Source organism: Zingiber officinale, chromosome 7A (genome assembly GCF_018446385.1).
Source record: "Zingiber officinale cultivar Zhangliang chromosome 7A, Zo_v1.1, whole genome shotgun sequence".
NCBI lineage: Eukaryota > Viridiplantae > Streptophyta > Magnoliopsida > Zingiberales > Zingiberaceae > Zingiber > Zingiber officinale.
Window position 1 is genome coordinate 17,989,094 of NC_055998.1, and position 15,390 is coordinate 18,004,483.

At 39.9% G+C, this 15,390-nt stretch overlaps 1 protein-coding gene across 1 annotated transcript in view; it reads right to left on the reverse strand.

The window, feature by feature from the left end:
- Positions 1-1,789: 1,789 nt before the first annotated feature.
- LOC121999245 (glucan endo-1,3-beta-glucosidase 13-like) overlaps positions 1,790-15,390 on the reverse strand; it is a 78,936-nt gene continuing 65,335 nt past the window's right edge. The window contains exons 4-5 of the mRNA XM_042553950.1: positions 1,930-2,203; positions 1,790-1,818 (exon numbers count right to left, since the gene is read on the reverse strand). Of these exons, the coding sequence (XP_042409884.1) occupies positions 1,790-1,818; positions 1,930-2,203 (303 nt within the window). The remainder of the gene's footprint in view (positions 1,819-1,929; positions 2,204-15,390) is intronic.

Consider the following 15,390-nt stretch of genomic DNA (forward strand, 5'->3'; position numbering starts at 1 on the left):
CTAGAAGGATTGGACTTAAACAATCACCGGTAATAGAGGAAAAAGGCAAAGAGGAAGATCAAGAGTAGAATGTGAAAACGATAAAGGTTGCATCGAATACTGTAAACCTTAAAACCCCTAGTAGAGGCTTCTCCCAACAGTCCGATCGCAAATAAGAAGGAGAAAGGACTTATCAGGATCGTTGAATTTTAGCCGACAAAGGTTACAACAAATCTTAATAGTAGTCTGTCACATCAAATATACTTTTCATAGGAGTACGCCACATGGAAGAAAGATACGAGCAACATTTATTAAGGATGGGAGGTGGCAAATATACTTATGAAAAAAAAGCCTCACACTAAGCATTAATGGTAGGTAATGTGCCTAGTCTTCAACGCATCAGTATGACGTCAGCTTAAGCCGAGCGACAAAACAAGGATTGAGCGTCCGATTGGAGAATGAGAGGCACAAGAAATACAAGTGTCTAGTAAGTAAATTTATAGCCTCCTTCGACTAGATTTGAAGGGGAGGCTTATGATATGACCAATATGGTTGGTCCCCTAGAATCGGGGTCAAAGTCAATAAATCCGAATGATGTGGTAGTCAAGGAAGGTTAATATTCAGGACTAGCACAGTCGCATGTCTCCGCTGAGTGGCCTATCCGACGAGACCTCTAGTCTGATCAGAGCCCGAGTCCTTCAGGCTCCAAGAAACTTTGAGTCATATTAGTGTGATTCAGAGCTGAGTCAAGTGTCTCGGTCGAGTGGCATAGCCGATCGAACCATCGATCCGATCATATATACTGGGTACACGGCCCAACCGGACTCCTTAGCCAACTGAAAAGGCCGGCGAAGGTCAATCTCTTGAGAGGGTTATCATCCCTTGGCCGACCCAACCCCCGTCCGTGAATGAGGCCTGATTGGACGACAAAGGGGACCCGCTTAGCCTATCCTCTACACATACAAATGGTCCACCAACTTAACAACTTAATATTATTTTTTGGCATTTGGTGTAATGACTGTCAAAGAATCAAGGAAATATTTCCCATATTGTTTATATGAGGAAACTTCTACTTTGCAAGTCACAAAGATTGTGGGTCCATTTTTGAAAACATGCCAGAATGCTAGAAGGGCCAGTCCTTTCTTGGAAATGCATTGAGATTCGCATAGAAAGTAAAAGTAACACTATATAAGGGAGTCTCCACGTGCAAACATAGGTACGCTACGCGACCTAAGGAACTCGGATTCTACTGTTCCTTTCTACTATTCATTGTATTTCCTCTCGGCCACCTGTTTGACTTGAGCGTCGGTGTGTCTGTGATGGCGACCCCTCCTTGACCCGGTTGCTGGCCTGTTTTCCCCCTACTTTCTATTTTTGACACGCAAGATTGCCCGACATCTTTGGTTTCTAGCTCAAAGTCTTCTCATAGTCAATATCAGAGCCATGTGCTCAGCATTCCATTTTCTTCGATTTCAGACAGGATAAGATACAATAAAAATGGTTTATAAATTCTTTTTTATAACTAACTATGTAAGGTGCTTTTAAATTGAGACAATCTTGTTCGGTCCTAATTTATTAGTATGATTTTTTATATTTAGAGAAAAAATATGTACACTTTGATTGTTATTATTTTTATGTTTAACTACCTTATATATCCCAATGATGCATGAAAATTCAAAAATGACATAAACGAACACTTCATTCATGAATTTATTTAATACTTGGAAACAAGCTGTTCATTTTATTTTTGGTGCGACCAAATTAAACCTTAAACTCCATCGATATCCTCAAGCAATTAATTCAGCGTGCTTCATGAAGGATATACACAGTTCCCATAACCTGCCACAGTGAGTGGTGAATCAAGCATTAGAATCAAGAATAGAGAGGGCGAGCAAATTTGTCAAATTAATTAATTAATAGTTTTAATCAATGAATTGATTGTGGACTTACTGGGGTCGTCGCGGACTTTGGTGCCGGTTTCGTTGAAGAAACAGTTGATGGACCTATGGCCCCCTTTGGCGTAGTAGAAGGAGTTCATGGCATAGGATGCTTGTCTTACGATGTCCGTGGAGTAGCATGAGGCGCCTTCCTGTATCGCACTGCAATCCCCTATGGCACCCCCACATACATACTCGATGTTCGCCTGGAGCGCCTCCCTTGGCGCTTCCGGCTTGGCCACGCACCACGGCCCTCTGCCTGATGAGATCGTCGCCGCCAACGCTGCCTATCACATTCATTAATTTGTTCATTGATTAGATCAATCTTGCTGACACGTCATAGAGTCTAAAACATGGAAAAAAATTCTAAATGATTTCAACATTGATTAGATAATCAATTGACAATTATTTATCTGACAAAAAATGACATGAGTTTTTCTGAGAGAATCTCACCGAGTCATTCGTTAGGCACGGGAGGAGGAAGAAATATAAAAGAAGTAGACATGTGGCCTTCCTCAGTACGTCTGTCATTGTTGATGGATCGAAATTATTGATGTATTTGAGAATCTTGAAGAAGATTTATATAGTTCTACTTGGAGCGGGAGGAAATAAGAAAGGCAAATCAGAAAAGAAAGTCTTCTTACATAGTCTATTTCAAGCAGGAGTACATGAGAAAGTAAAATTAGAAAAATATTAACCATGTCAAATTTCGAAAGTACTAACTATAATTAATCTTAAATTTAATATATCACCCAAAGATGGAAATAATAACTATACATTAATATAAACCAAAGATGGAAAATAATAATTATACATCAATATTTAAGATTTTAGGTTGAGCTTAGTTTTGTTTAATGATTGCATTTTAAATGATAAAATCTTCAAGAATGTAGCATGGTAATTTCACTATCGATTTTACAGATGATGCACTTGCCATAAACTACTGATGTAAAACGTAAAAGCAAAATTTAGTTAGGCAGTATATCAAAGCTTAGATTGTCTCTAATAAAAATATACTATTTATAATAGATATTATAATTTTTGTATTATCATTAAATAAAAAAATAGTATTCAACATATGATATAAATTAATTTTTTTATTAATTATATATTATATTAATATATAATTAATAAAAAAATTAATTTATATCATATGTTGAATACTATTTTTTTATTTAATGATAATACAAAAATTATAATATCTATTATAAATTGTATATTTTTATTAGAGGCAATCTAGTTGTCATAATCTATTAAGGTAAAACTTAAAAGATAAAGTTTAATTAGACAATAGATCAAAGCTTAGACGTAGAAAAGAAAATAAATAAATATACTAATAAATTATTTACATGATAAATAAAAAATAAAATTTTTAAAAAATTATAATTAATAAAAAAAAACTTATATCATATGATGATTAATATTTTTATTTTAATAATAAATAAAAAAAAGTATAATGTATAACAACCCAAATTTCCTTGTCTTAAGTTCTAAAAGTCATTATTAATATTTAGAAATATATAGAAATATTCTAGAGATTTTAAGAAATTTTTAGAGTATTTTTATGTAATTTTTGGAGGTCGTTTGATATTTTTACTAAACGATAGAAGTTTCGACAAAAATAATGTCCAAGTCAAGATTCGAACTGGAGACCACGGATTAAGCAAAATCCTAAGAAAATTCGGTTGACCAAGTGTGCGAGCGGACGATGTTGATCAAATAAGGGACGATATATATTTAAAGGATAGTTGATAATAGAAATATTTAAGGTTATAAAAGGATAAGTTAAGAGAGGGATTAGGTTATTTTCTTTTCTCTCAAAATCTTCTTCTCCCTCACGTGTGCGCGGCGTCGGCGACTTCTCTTGGGCGGAAAATGAAGCCGAGTTAGGGCTTCTCTCCGACGGCCGGCGAGGGTCTAGATCCGAGAGACCTTTGTCTCCTCATGATCCTTTCGTCGAGGAGAGTTCGTGGGCACAAGGAAGGGCCGAGTCTTGTGGTTTCTCCGAAATCCTAAAGGTCTTCCTCGGCTGTAAGTCCAAGAAATATCACTATAAGTTGCTTACTCACCTGCAGTAAGAGTGGTTTTCGAACCTCGAATTCATTCTTTGATTTCGGTAGAGTTTGTGGCTTTAGAATTTCCTGCCGTGAATTAAGGTTTCAGGCTTGGTTTTCTTCTTTGCATGTATGCTGTAACATGTTTAAGATTTTGTTTGCTGCCGTGAGTTAAGGTTTCATATCTGGTTTTTCTTCTTTATCTAGTATGCTGTAAAGAATGTCATATGAAACTCACTGCCAAGGACCTCAAAGGAATGAAATAAATTGTATAAACTAGGCATGTAGTTTAGATTTTCCAGCCTATATGTTGTGCATTGAGATTCTAGACTTTCTAGCTTTAATGAAAACGAACAACCCTGTTTCCTTGAGTGTGCAGAGGAGTTTTGCTTCCTTAATTAATAGGCAAGGACATCCCTTTATAATAAGCTTGCACTACCTTGAATTTGAGCCTACAGATTTATTTCCCTTATTTTGAGTTATGTAGGCACTTCCTGAACATGCTGTTAGGCTTCAGTTTTGAGTTTCTGTTTGAGTTTTGAAGCATGGACAGATTCTAATATTAAGCATATAGTTTATAGTCTTTCTATTACTGCCGTGGGCATAAACAACATGCATGTCATGAATATGCAGTCCTTTACTTTTATGGTGCAGATTTGAAGTTTGCTACTTCCTTAAAGAGCAGAAATAGCTCTTTAATTTAAAGCATGTGTTCCATTAAACCCTTTTTGAGGATTATGAGTAGTTATAAGTAAGAAAAGACCAAGGTCTTGATAGGATCCCTAAAGTTTAAGAATTGGGATCAGCAGCACACCAAATGTTCAAAGAAATGGCAAGGCATTTTATTATAAGAATATTAAAAGATAACAAGTATTTTATTTTAAAAAGGCTAGTACCCGACTTCCAAGGTTGTCATTAAACAAATTCAGGTGACCAATTCCAAGGTCTTGGCCCTGGTAAGACCAAGGTCGTTACCCTCGTAGGACTGGTGACTAGCTACCGCAGTCTCTATTAGGGAGCGCGCATTGGTACTACGCCTGGGCCCAAGAAGAAGTTTATTATTATTTTGAAGTATAAGAGTATAAGTTTTCGAAACAAATGAAACAAGCCTTACATAAGTTTTAAACTTTAGCAGATTTTCATTTTGCTATTAGTTGAGCACAAGCAGATTTTCTTATTGCTATTAGATGAGTAGTTTTCTATTACTAATAGAAGTGCAGATTTCTTTTGCTATAGATGTACATGTGCAGTTTTCATTTGCTGTTATTTGAGCATGTGCAGTTTCCATTTTTGCTATTAGTAGAGCACGAGCAGATTTTCTAGATCCTTTGCTATTGAATATGCATGATCAGATATCATTTTCTATTTCCATTTCTTTGCTATGGTTTGACCATGAGCAATATAGAATCTTATTTACTTTCCTTTGCTATGGATTTGAGCAAGAGCAGTATTGAACTATAATGCTATTTCTTTGCTATTAGATTAACATGAGCAGCTATATATGTTTTCTTTTAGAGCATTCAGTTTCTAGTTTCTTTTTGTAGACATGCACATTCGAGTTTTTGTGAGTTAGACAACGCTTACTAAGCATTCGCTTATAGTTTGCATTTCCTCTTACTGCAGATAAAGGAAAAGAGAAAGTGATATGATGCTTAACGATGTGTGATGGCTGAACTATGGAAGACTTGGGACCTGCTAAGAGTTTACTTAATTAGATTCATTCCTTTAATTTGCTAGAGAAATAAAGAAGTGTGCATGCAAATTCTTGTGACTAGGATATAGTAGATGATTAATGTTGCTGAAAAGCTTTGAAAGTTGCTAGAATTGGTTTTTTTTTTGTTTTGACTGGATTTGAGCTATTTGCATTGCTGGAATTGGTTTTCGGTATTACTGGAAATGAATTCAATCTTGCATTTTTGTTTTGCTGGAAAGCTTTCTGGGTTGCTGGAAATTTGAAGTCCGAGAATCAGACGGTGGGATACTATATTATGGTGATCACCTTTGTGTCCCTAATCAAGAAGAACTACGAAAGAAAATTCTAGACGAAGGCCATGGAGCACCCTATGCAATGCATCCTGGTTCCACCAAGATGTATCAAGATTTAAAGGAATGCTTCTGGTGGTCTTGAATGAAAAGAGATATTGCAAGATATATCAGTAACTATCTGACATGCCAACGGGTTAAATCAGAACATCATTGACCGGGCGGAGTTCTGTAACCTATCCAGATTCCAGAATGGAAGTGGGAGGATATATCTATGGACTTTATAGTAGGACTACCTAGGACTACGAATGGATTCGATGCTATCTGGGTAATAGTGGATAGATTGACCAAGTCCGCTCATTTTCTAACTATCAGAACATCCTACTCCATAGAACAATTAGCATAACTGTATGTTAAAGAGATTATCAGATTGCATGGCATCCCCAAAGCCATAATTTCTGATAGAGATGGTCGCTTCACTTCACACTTCTGGGAGTGTGTTCAGAGAGCTCTTGGCACTAAGCTATGGTTTAACACAGTATTTCATCCTCTAACAGATGGGAAAACAGAACGAGTAAATCAAGTCCTGGAGGATATGCTACGGGCTTGTGCCTTAGATTTCAAAGGGAGCTAGTGCCGATACCTATGCTTAGCAGAATTTGCATATAATAATAGCTATCAAGCTACTATCGGAATATCACCCTATGAGGACCTATATGGGAGGAGATGTAGATCTCCTATATGCTGGCACGAAGGCGGTGAAAAGAGAGAAATGGGACTCCAGACGGATCTTATCGAGGACACCACCAAAGCTATTCAGAACATTCGCCAAAGGATAGAAACTACTCAAAGCTGGTAGAAGAGCTATGCGGATATGCGCCGTAGACCACTAGAATTTGATGTGGGGGATTTAGTGTTCCTCAAAGAAGCTCCTATGAAAGGAGTAATGAGGTTTGGAAATAAGGGAAAGTTGAGTCCACGTTATGTGGGGTTGTACCGGATCACCAAAAGGGTTGGCAAGGTAGCGTATGAGCTGGAACTACCTCAAGAAATGTCAGTCATTCATAATGTATTTCATGTCTCAATGCTGAAGAAGAATGTTCCTGATGCGAATCAAATGATTCCACAGACGGTACAAGTTCGAGAGAACCTCAGTTATGAAAGTTGACCTATTCAGATAATAGATCGAGAAGTTAAGAAGTTGAGGAACAAAGAGATACCGTCAGTGAAAGTGTTGTGGCAAGGACAACAGTATGAAGAGGCAACTTGGGAACACGAGGATGATATGAGACGGAAGTATCCACACTTGTTCTAAGTTCAAGGATGAACTTTTTATAAGGTATGGGGAATTGTAACACCCATAAATTTCCTTTATTTTTACAAAGCGCAAAAAGAAATTGAAGAATAGAAAAGAAATAAAAATATATGCATAAATGTCCCGGGCTAGGATTTGAACCCGAGACCTCTTGCTTGAAATTTGTTTAAGTAGCCATTAGGTGGTGGTAAAGCATCACATGAGCAATATGAAACAATTCCATATATGTGGATGATGTGCAAAGAGACGCTCCAATTTCCGCTTAGTATAAAAGGGGTTGGATGAGATCAAAAATCTAATCTTCCGCCTCCTTTTTCCTCTCTAACTGAATCCTCTTCTCCCTCCCTTCAAGTTTCGGCCAAGGAAACCTAGGGCTCCAAGTCTTAAAGCTTTCAAAGGAGGGAATCTAAGGGAGAGTTTCTCCCAATGAGGTAGGACGCAAAAGGAGGGTGACTCGGAGATTAAGGCACACGAGGGAGGATTTTTGGGGTCTTCCTTGCACCTTATAATAGTCAGATCTAGCGAAAGGATGTAAGTACCTCTCACATGCAGTATGAGTAGCTTCGTTAATACATGTTACGATATGTTTTAAACGTATTGCATGTTAAAGGAGATAGATGCTATGAGATGTAAGATACCCTGTAAAGTTTTGGGATTAAGAGCTTGCTTAGATCATCTTAGTTTGCTTCTTATTAAGTTTTGGGACTAAGAAGTATTATCAAGTGCCTAAAGTGCTTCCCTATAAGTATGGGGCAATTAAGCGCACATAAGGTGTTTGGTTAAATGCCAAGCAAGTGGAAGTACAAGAAATTAATAGTTAAAAGGAAGTATTTTACTTTAGAAAGCCATGTACTGTACACAAGGTCCTTGGGTGGAATCCTAGATCGTCCCTAGGCTCCTAAACCGCCTAGTAGTACCTTAATGGGTTCAGGATTAGCTACCTCGGATTGTATTAAGGATGCGTGAAAAAGTGTACAATGTCGGGCCCAAGCAAGTGATTATTATTTTCACTATTATGTAATATAAAGTTTTAAACTTCATGGTTTTCATAGTGGAAGTTTCCTAAGTTGAGAATTTGAGTTATGTAGTATAGTAGTGATAAACTCAATAATATGCCAAGATGACTGTTTTTATTCCGTTACTAGCATGGTTTTTGTGTTGATGGTTTGCATGATAAACTGGTTTGAAAATATATGTCATGTACATATTTCCGAAGTATGGTTTTAGTGTGAACTACTGGCAAGAGCATGTTTACAATGTTGCATTTTTCTTCAAGCAGTTTAAAAAGCATGTCTTCTTTTAATGTATCGTTTTTGTGAGTAGTTGGTACTTACTAAGCATCCACTTATAGATTCCATTTCTTTATATTGCAGATAAAGGTAAAGGAAAGCTCGAGTAGGAGGAGGTAGCAGGTGCATGTTTGAGGGTGTGTGTGTGGCGGAACAATGGAAAGAGATCCGAGAATTGTTAATTTGGGGAACATGTAGAACTTTAGTTTTTGTTTCTTCTCTCCGCTTTACCTAAGATACTGGCCCTAACTGGTTGGGAATGAATTTGACTGCTTGGTAGAATTTTGAATGGCAATTGAAAGTGAAATTAGGAGAACATGCTTTTCCGAGTGGAGAAAGGGGATCCTCCGTACGACCCATGGCACGACAGTGTGGAAGCACTCGGTCGTGCCCTTCCTCCTCTCAGCCAAAGGTAACACGGCCGTGTGGAAGCACACGGTCGTGCCCTTCCTCCTCTCGGCCAAAGGTAACATGACCGTGTGGAAGCACACGGTCGTGCCCTTCCTCCTCTCGGCCAAAGGTAACACGGTCGTGTGGAAGCACACGGTCGTGCCCTTCCTCCTCTCGAACAATGCTACACGACCGTGTGATTCCTCACGGTCGTGTCTCTACTTCTCTCGGCTGAAGTGACACGACCATGTGGGTTCACACGGTCGTGCCCCATCCATCCTCTACCAAGGGTCACGACCGTGCGACCCTCACACGGTCGTTCCCTGTGTCAGTTGGGAGTGCAATGTCTGTCAGGGCTACATGACCCAGATGCACTAGAAGCTTCAGACTCCCTTCGGCCATACGTGGCTACAAGTCATGTCCTATTAGTCATAACAGGTTAGAATAGATCTATGGACTAAGCAGCATGTAACGGGTAAATGCTGAAAATTTAAGACGTACAAGGAAAGAGTAACGTTTGTCCTGTAGCTTAAGGGTATGAGTACGGGTGGGCATTACACACCGTTTGTAGGTTTGCCCGTGATCATACTTATAGTGCCTCGAGCGACGTTACTTCGATTTTCCTCCTGCCGAGCCGTTGTTATCTCGAGGCGCGTCGGTTCGGGCATTCTAGATGGCCCGTCCGATAATTGCAACGATCCCTGTTGTGGCTCAGTCGCCCGATATTCTCGCTTGAGCGGACTATTTTGCCTTTGATAGGTTTGTCGGTTGGGAGATGTCGGTGATACCGATTGTTATTTGTCTGCTAGTTCTTCAAGGAAAACCAATTTTTAGTGTAATGGGTACCTGACATATGGTAGGTACACCACCTCCTTGGGACGTCTTGTGGCATTTCCATATGCTGAATTGCTTGGGGCCTATGCTAAGGTTGGCCGTGTTACAGAGGAACCACACGAGGTCCTGTTGGTGGATGAACAGGAGCTGTAGACCTGTCATTAGTTGGAACTGCAGCAGGTACCACACTTTCTTTTTTTGCATGCATCTTGGGCTTCTTCTACATTAATGAATTCAGTAGCTCTTTCAATTAATAAATCAAAGTTGGTCGGAGGATTACGTACCAAATCTTTGAAGAAATCATTATCATTAAGCCCTTGAGAAAAAGCGCTTACTAAAATTTTAGTAGTAGCATTGGGGGCATCAATAGCTACTTGATTAAATCTTTTAATGTAGGCTCTGATGCTTTCCTTAGACCCCTGTTTAATAGAAAAAAGGCTCCAAGGGGTCTTATGATACCTTATATTGCTGGAGAAATGATGAAGAAATACTTTACGAGTATCTTTAAAATGTCTAATGGAATTTTCCGGCAATCTCTTGAACTATCTCTGAGTTGCTCCTCTTAGAGTAGTGAGAAATATCTGACACTTGACCCCATCAGTGAATTGATGTAACAAAGCCGTACTTTCAAATTTAGCTTGGTGATCTTCCGGATCAGTGGTCCCAAAATATTCTCCAATATTTAAGCTTTGATAACGCTTAGGTAGCGGATCGTCAAGAGCTCTTTGAGAGAACGGAGTAACAATTCTGTCCGGGGAGCTATCGCTAGTTACTGCTTTCCCTCTGTGTTTTTCCTTCGCAGGTGCTTCATTAGAGGATTCTTGAAGCGCCAATTTTTGTCCTCCTTGTTCCAGAGGGGCACAAAAGCATGCACGAGGATGTAGAGTGGGAGAAATAGGAGCAGGAGTTATGTAAGCAACGTCATCTTCTTTCATACATCTGTTTCTCTAGTGATCCGTAGTTAAAACTGCTGGATTTTTTGCAACTGGCAAAGTGCCTCCAGTTTTCAATTGTTGTTGCTATTGTTTTTTTAATGTTTTTTGAACCCTGGAATTGATGAGTAATTCCAGATCCTCTTGAGTCAGAGTAATAGTATTAATTTTTGCAGCGTCCTCTATCACGTAGTCTCAGATTCAGGCAAGAGTTCTCACAGATGGCGCTAAATTTGATCCTGTCTGAGAGCTTGCGGGATGAAGCGCTGGGCGATGATGGGTTGTGATGTACAATAACTTTTGATGCCGGCAAATAGAGGAGGATCCGAGAAAACCACAGCGGATCTCACAAGAACCTAAATGCAGAATAATCAATCCGAGAAAACCCAAGCGAATCTGTGAACAATACCTCGCAAAAATGAACTCCGGCGAGGTACCCCCTTGTAAAGGTGAACTTCGATGAGGAACCCCGTGGATCAACGAAGGCTCGGCGGTCCAATGGATGAACTCCTCTTCCTACGCACTATGAGACCAAACAACAAAGCGTTAGTGACCTAAGATCGGGGTGGGAATCCCTAGCTAGGCCCTCCGACGCTCAAGTTAGTCCCTCAGAGAAAAGAAGTACGGAAAAAGTGGGATTAGAGTTTGATTCTGATGCAATGCGTATGTTTGCGTAGCTGGCCAGTGGAGAGGATTCCCCTTTTTATTCCACCTCATCTAACCTCCACAGTCATGAGGTGGACCCCGATTTGTTAAAGTTTATTAGGAGATGATGTAAGCTGAAACTGCAATAATAGTTTAAGGAATTTTTTTCATACCCCAGATGTACCTTCTTTGTCGTTCAGCATACCTGTGGAGACTTCTAGAAGCTATTTGCCACCAAATTAATTAAGTTGTCATATGATCAAATTTTCTTATTGTTCACCTGTTACATACACTTGGTTAGTCACATAAGCTCATTCTGTATATATGAGGAATATCTTCTGTTGTACTAATCTCGGCTGGTATTCTATACTCGATTGGTTATTTATACCCGACCAGGATTCTACTATTATAAATATGCTAGAAACCGTGCAAGGTTGAAGACCTTTACGCTCGATCTACTTTTCATGCTCGGTCGGTCTATTGAGCCCGATCGGTCATACCTTATCGACCGAGATTAACCAGTCGGGCGTATACAAACACTATTGCCCGGTAGTCCTTCCCTCGGTCGGTCGTATGCTAAGGATCGTGTGAGACTAAATGCCTCTGTGCTTGGCCGGTCTATTGAGCCCGGCCGATCACACCTTATCGACCGAGATAACTAGTTGGGTATATACAAACATTATTGCACGATAGACCTTCCCTCGGTCGGACATATTCTGAGGATCGTGTGAGACTAAATGCCTCTGTGCTCGGCTAGTCTATTGTGCCCGGTCGGTCATACCTTATCGACCGAGATTAACCAGTTGTGCGTATATAAGCATTTACGACAACTTAAGGCTAAGTGCTTCTACATTCGATCGGTCTCTTACTCCCGGTTGATCTTTACCTGCTGAACTTATATACTCGGTCGGTCTATTACGTTAGATCGGTCTTTGCCTGGCAAATGTGTAACAACACTCTTACCAAGTCAAACCTTTTTTCTGCCTTCCTAGTCCTTATTGCCCCATTTTTCTCTCCTGCAAAGGGTCCACTTCTCATAACCCATATCACACACTTAAAGGAATTAGAAAAAAGAATATCTATTCAATTGATCTACCAACCTCCTTACTTAAGTGTCTATTGACACAACAAGAGTAAACTAAGTTGTGGCACAGAACACTCGGTCACACTCATACCATACTCATTTAAAAAATAAGTAAAAATGACTTAATTAGAGGCTTGCCCAAATTAAAATTTACCGAATTTTCAATTTGTAATGCATGTCAACATGGTAAACAAACTAAGTCAACCCATAAGTCAACCAACTTAAGTATAATTAACTCAATACTTGAGCTCCTACACTTAGACCTGTTTGATTCACATGGGGCTAAGTCACTAAGCAAAAATCAATACTGTTTAGTAATAATTGATGAATACTCAAAATTTACTTGGGTAAAATTTTTAAATCTAAAGATGAAACCTATGAAATCTTTAAGTGTAAAATACCAAAAAATGGCCAATAATGATAAGGAAATTTTCCAGAATTTTTAGAAATTTTTCTGGAATTTTTCGGAGACTGTATGGACGAGTTTACGGGGATGAAAACTGGGCTCAGGAAAGTCTGTTTAGGTTACCCCATGTAACGAGGAAAAGTTTTATTTTCTTTTATTTTCTTTTCTTTTCTTTCCTTTTTCTATTTCTTTCCTCGCCGTTTCTCCACCCGATCCTTCTCCTCTTCCCCGCCGAACCGACGCCGATCTGCCCTAACAGCCTTTCTCGTCCTCTCCTCTGTGTCGCCGCCGACACCAACAACCGACGCCGACTTCACAGCCGGCGCCAACTCCGATCGTTTCCTTCCCTCTCTTCGTGGACACCAGGAACCCAACGCCACTCTCCTCTGCCGACAGCCGCCCTCCCGGAGCGATCCCTACGCCGCTGTCTTGCGCCGAGTAGCAGTGTCGCCGGCCAATTTCTCCTCAGCCCTAGCATCGTCGCCGGCTACTCCTCCGAGGAGTACCCTAGTGCCGACAGCCAACCACTCCTTTCCTTTTTCCTCTGATCGCCGGCCAATCTGCCCTACACGGGCTGATCTGCGGCCAAGTGCAGGGAATCCAAGCCTTAGTTTTTATCCTCCCGTGCCCTAGGCTTCTCCTTCTATTAAGTCTCCGGCGGAGAGGAAGAACTTGGCTCCATTGCAGGTAAGGCATATTTGGTATTAGGTTTTTGACCGGGATGTTGACACATAGAGAGTAGTGGTTCTGTGTAGTGTCGGCAACAGATCTGTGGTCGTAATAGTTCCGGCAAGAAATTTTCAGTAGCAGCTCTAGTTGGAAATGGACCACTAGGAGAGGTTCCGGATTGAAGGTAAGGAGTTATTTGTTTCTTGCTGTAGCTTAAAATCCAAATTTGAGGATGTAAATATTGCAAATTTGGATTAGTTGATTTGGGAATTATTATGTTAGCAGGAAAAGAGTGGACAGCAGTAGAACATCTTTTGATGGTGAAACCCTTTTAGTCGTGAGCCACCATTAGCTACGACAAATTTGGTGAGTTTATAGGATGATAAGGGTTCATGGATTTAGTTAAATTTAATTGGACTAACGAGAATGGATTCCTAATCGGATTAAGGTTAAGTTAGCTATTTGGTTTATGATATATTTAGCTCACTAGTTCATATTTGACCTAGTTGTACCATGCGTTATGTGTTTGCAGGACGTTGTTTGGAGACAAAGGTCTAGATACGAGATTTATTGTGATATATACTACGTATAAAGGCGGGTACCTCTTGACTTACCTTTTATGATATTGTCAATTGGATATGCATAGTATTTTATAGCTACAAGCAATGATCATGTTTGCCTTTGGTATGTCCCGGTTTGATACCCATAGCATGTTCTGTTTTGTCGCTTGTTATGTATCCATGTTTATACCTTGTGATTATTGCCACGAGTACCTTAGTTCCTAGAGTAAGTGACATACCATGCTTTACTGAGTTTAGGACTAGATTCTGGATTTTTATTATCTGGCATGTGTACTTATATTTTTATATCATATCTGATCTGTGTACCTAGACCCTTTTTCTTTGATCCATGCATATTGATGGTACATATTTTATGGAGGTGGATATGTTCAGGATCTAGGGTTTTTGATTCCACATCTGACCTATGTACCTAGACCATTGATTAGGTCAAGTTATTCTAGGGTACACATTTTATATATATGGATTGGTATAAGATATTGCCATGCTTAGTGTCATGCACCATTCGCATGTGCGATTGTCGGCTCCATTGTTGTTGAGCACATCGCCACTTACATGTATCTGCACACACGACCACTCATGGGTTAGTGGTATATTCAGGTAGGGTGTATTGCAGTATGTGCTCTGTCAAGGGCTCCCGTTGGTTTACTCATGGGTTAGTGTGACGCAACATTGTAGTAGGACAGGGATCCCTCCCCGTCATCCTATACTGGGAGAACAGAGCATTGAGCTCCCCCATTTATGATTTGGGGTAAGGAGGATAGGTGTACTCCGACAGCATCCCGTCCACTCGGTCACTCATCAGGAGTAGTGATGGCAGAGTGCACGGTTGCCACAGCCCTACCCACTCGGTCTCACCATCATGTGTGAGACGGCTGACTGGAGAGTAGGGGTGACCAGGACATGTCATTGGCATCATACGCATTGATGCATTTATTGCTTGTGTTTGCTGCATTTATTTGTTGCATTTGGTTGGATGCATATGTTTCACATGCATACAGGACTTATGACACTCTCGGTTTGACGACCCTTTTGTTCTGGATAGGAGTTCCTGGTGAGTACAGCTTCCTCAGTTACCTTTCAGTTTTGCATTTTTCCTATATATGATTAGGAAGCTGTATTCCATGTTTATTGCTGTTAGATATATCTTACTAGGCATGTCTATTGGTATTCGCTGAGTTGTTGAACTCACCCCCGTGGACACTATTTTCAGGTACCAGGTTGTTTATGGAGTCGCTTGGACTATCCTACCTGCCGGCCCCCACGTCACATTAGAAGACCTGTCTCCATTTTTA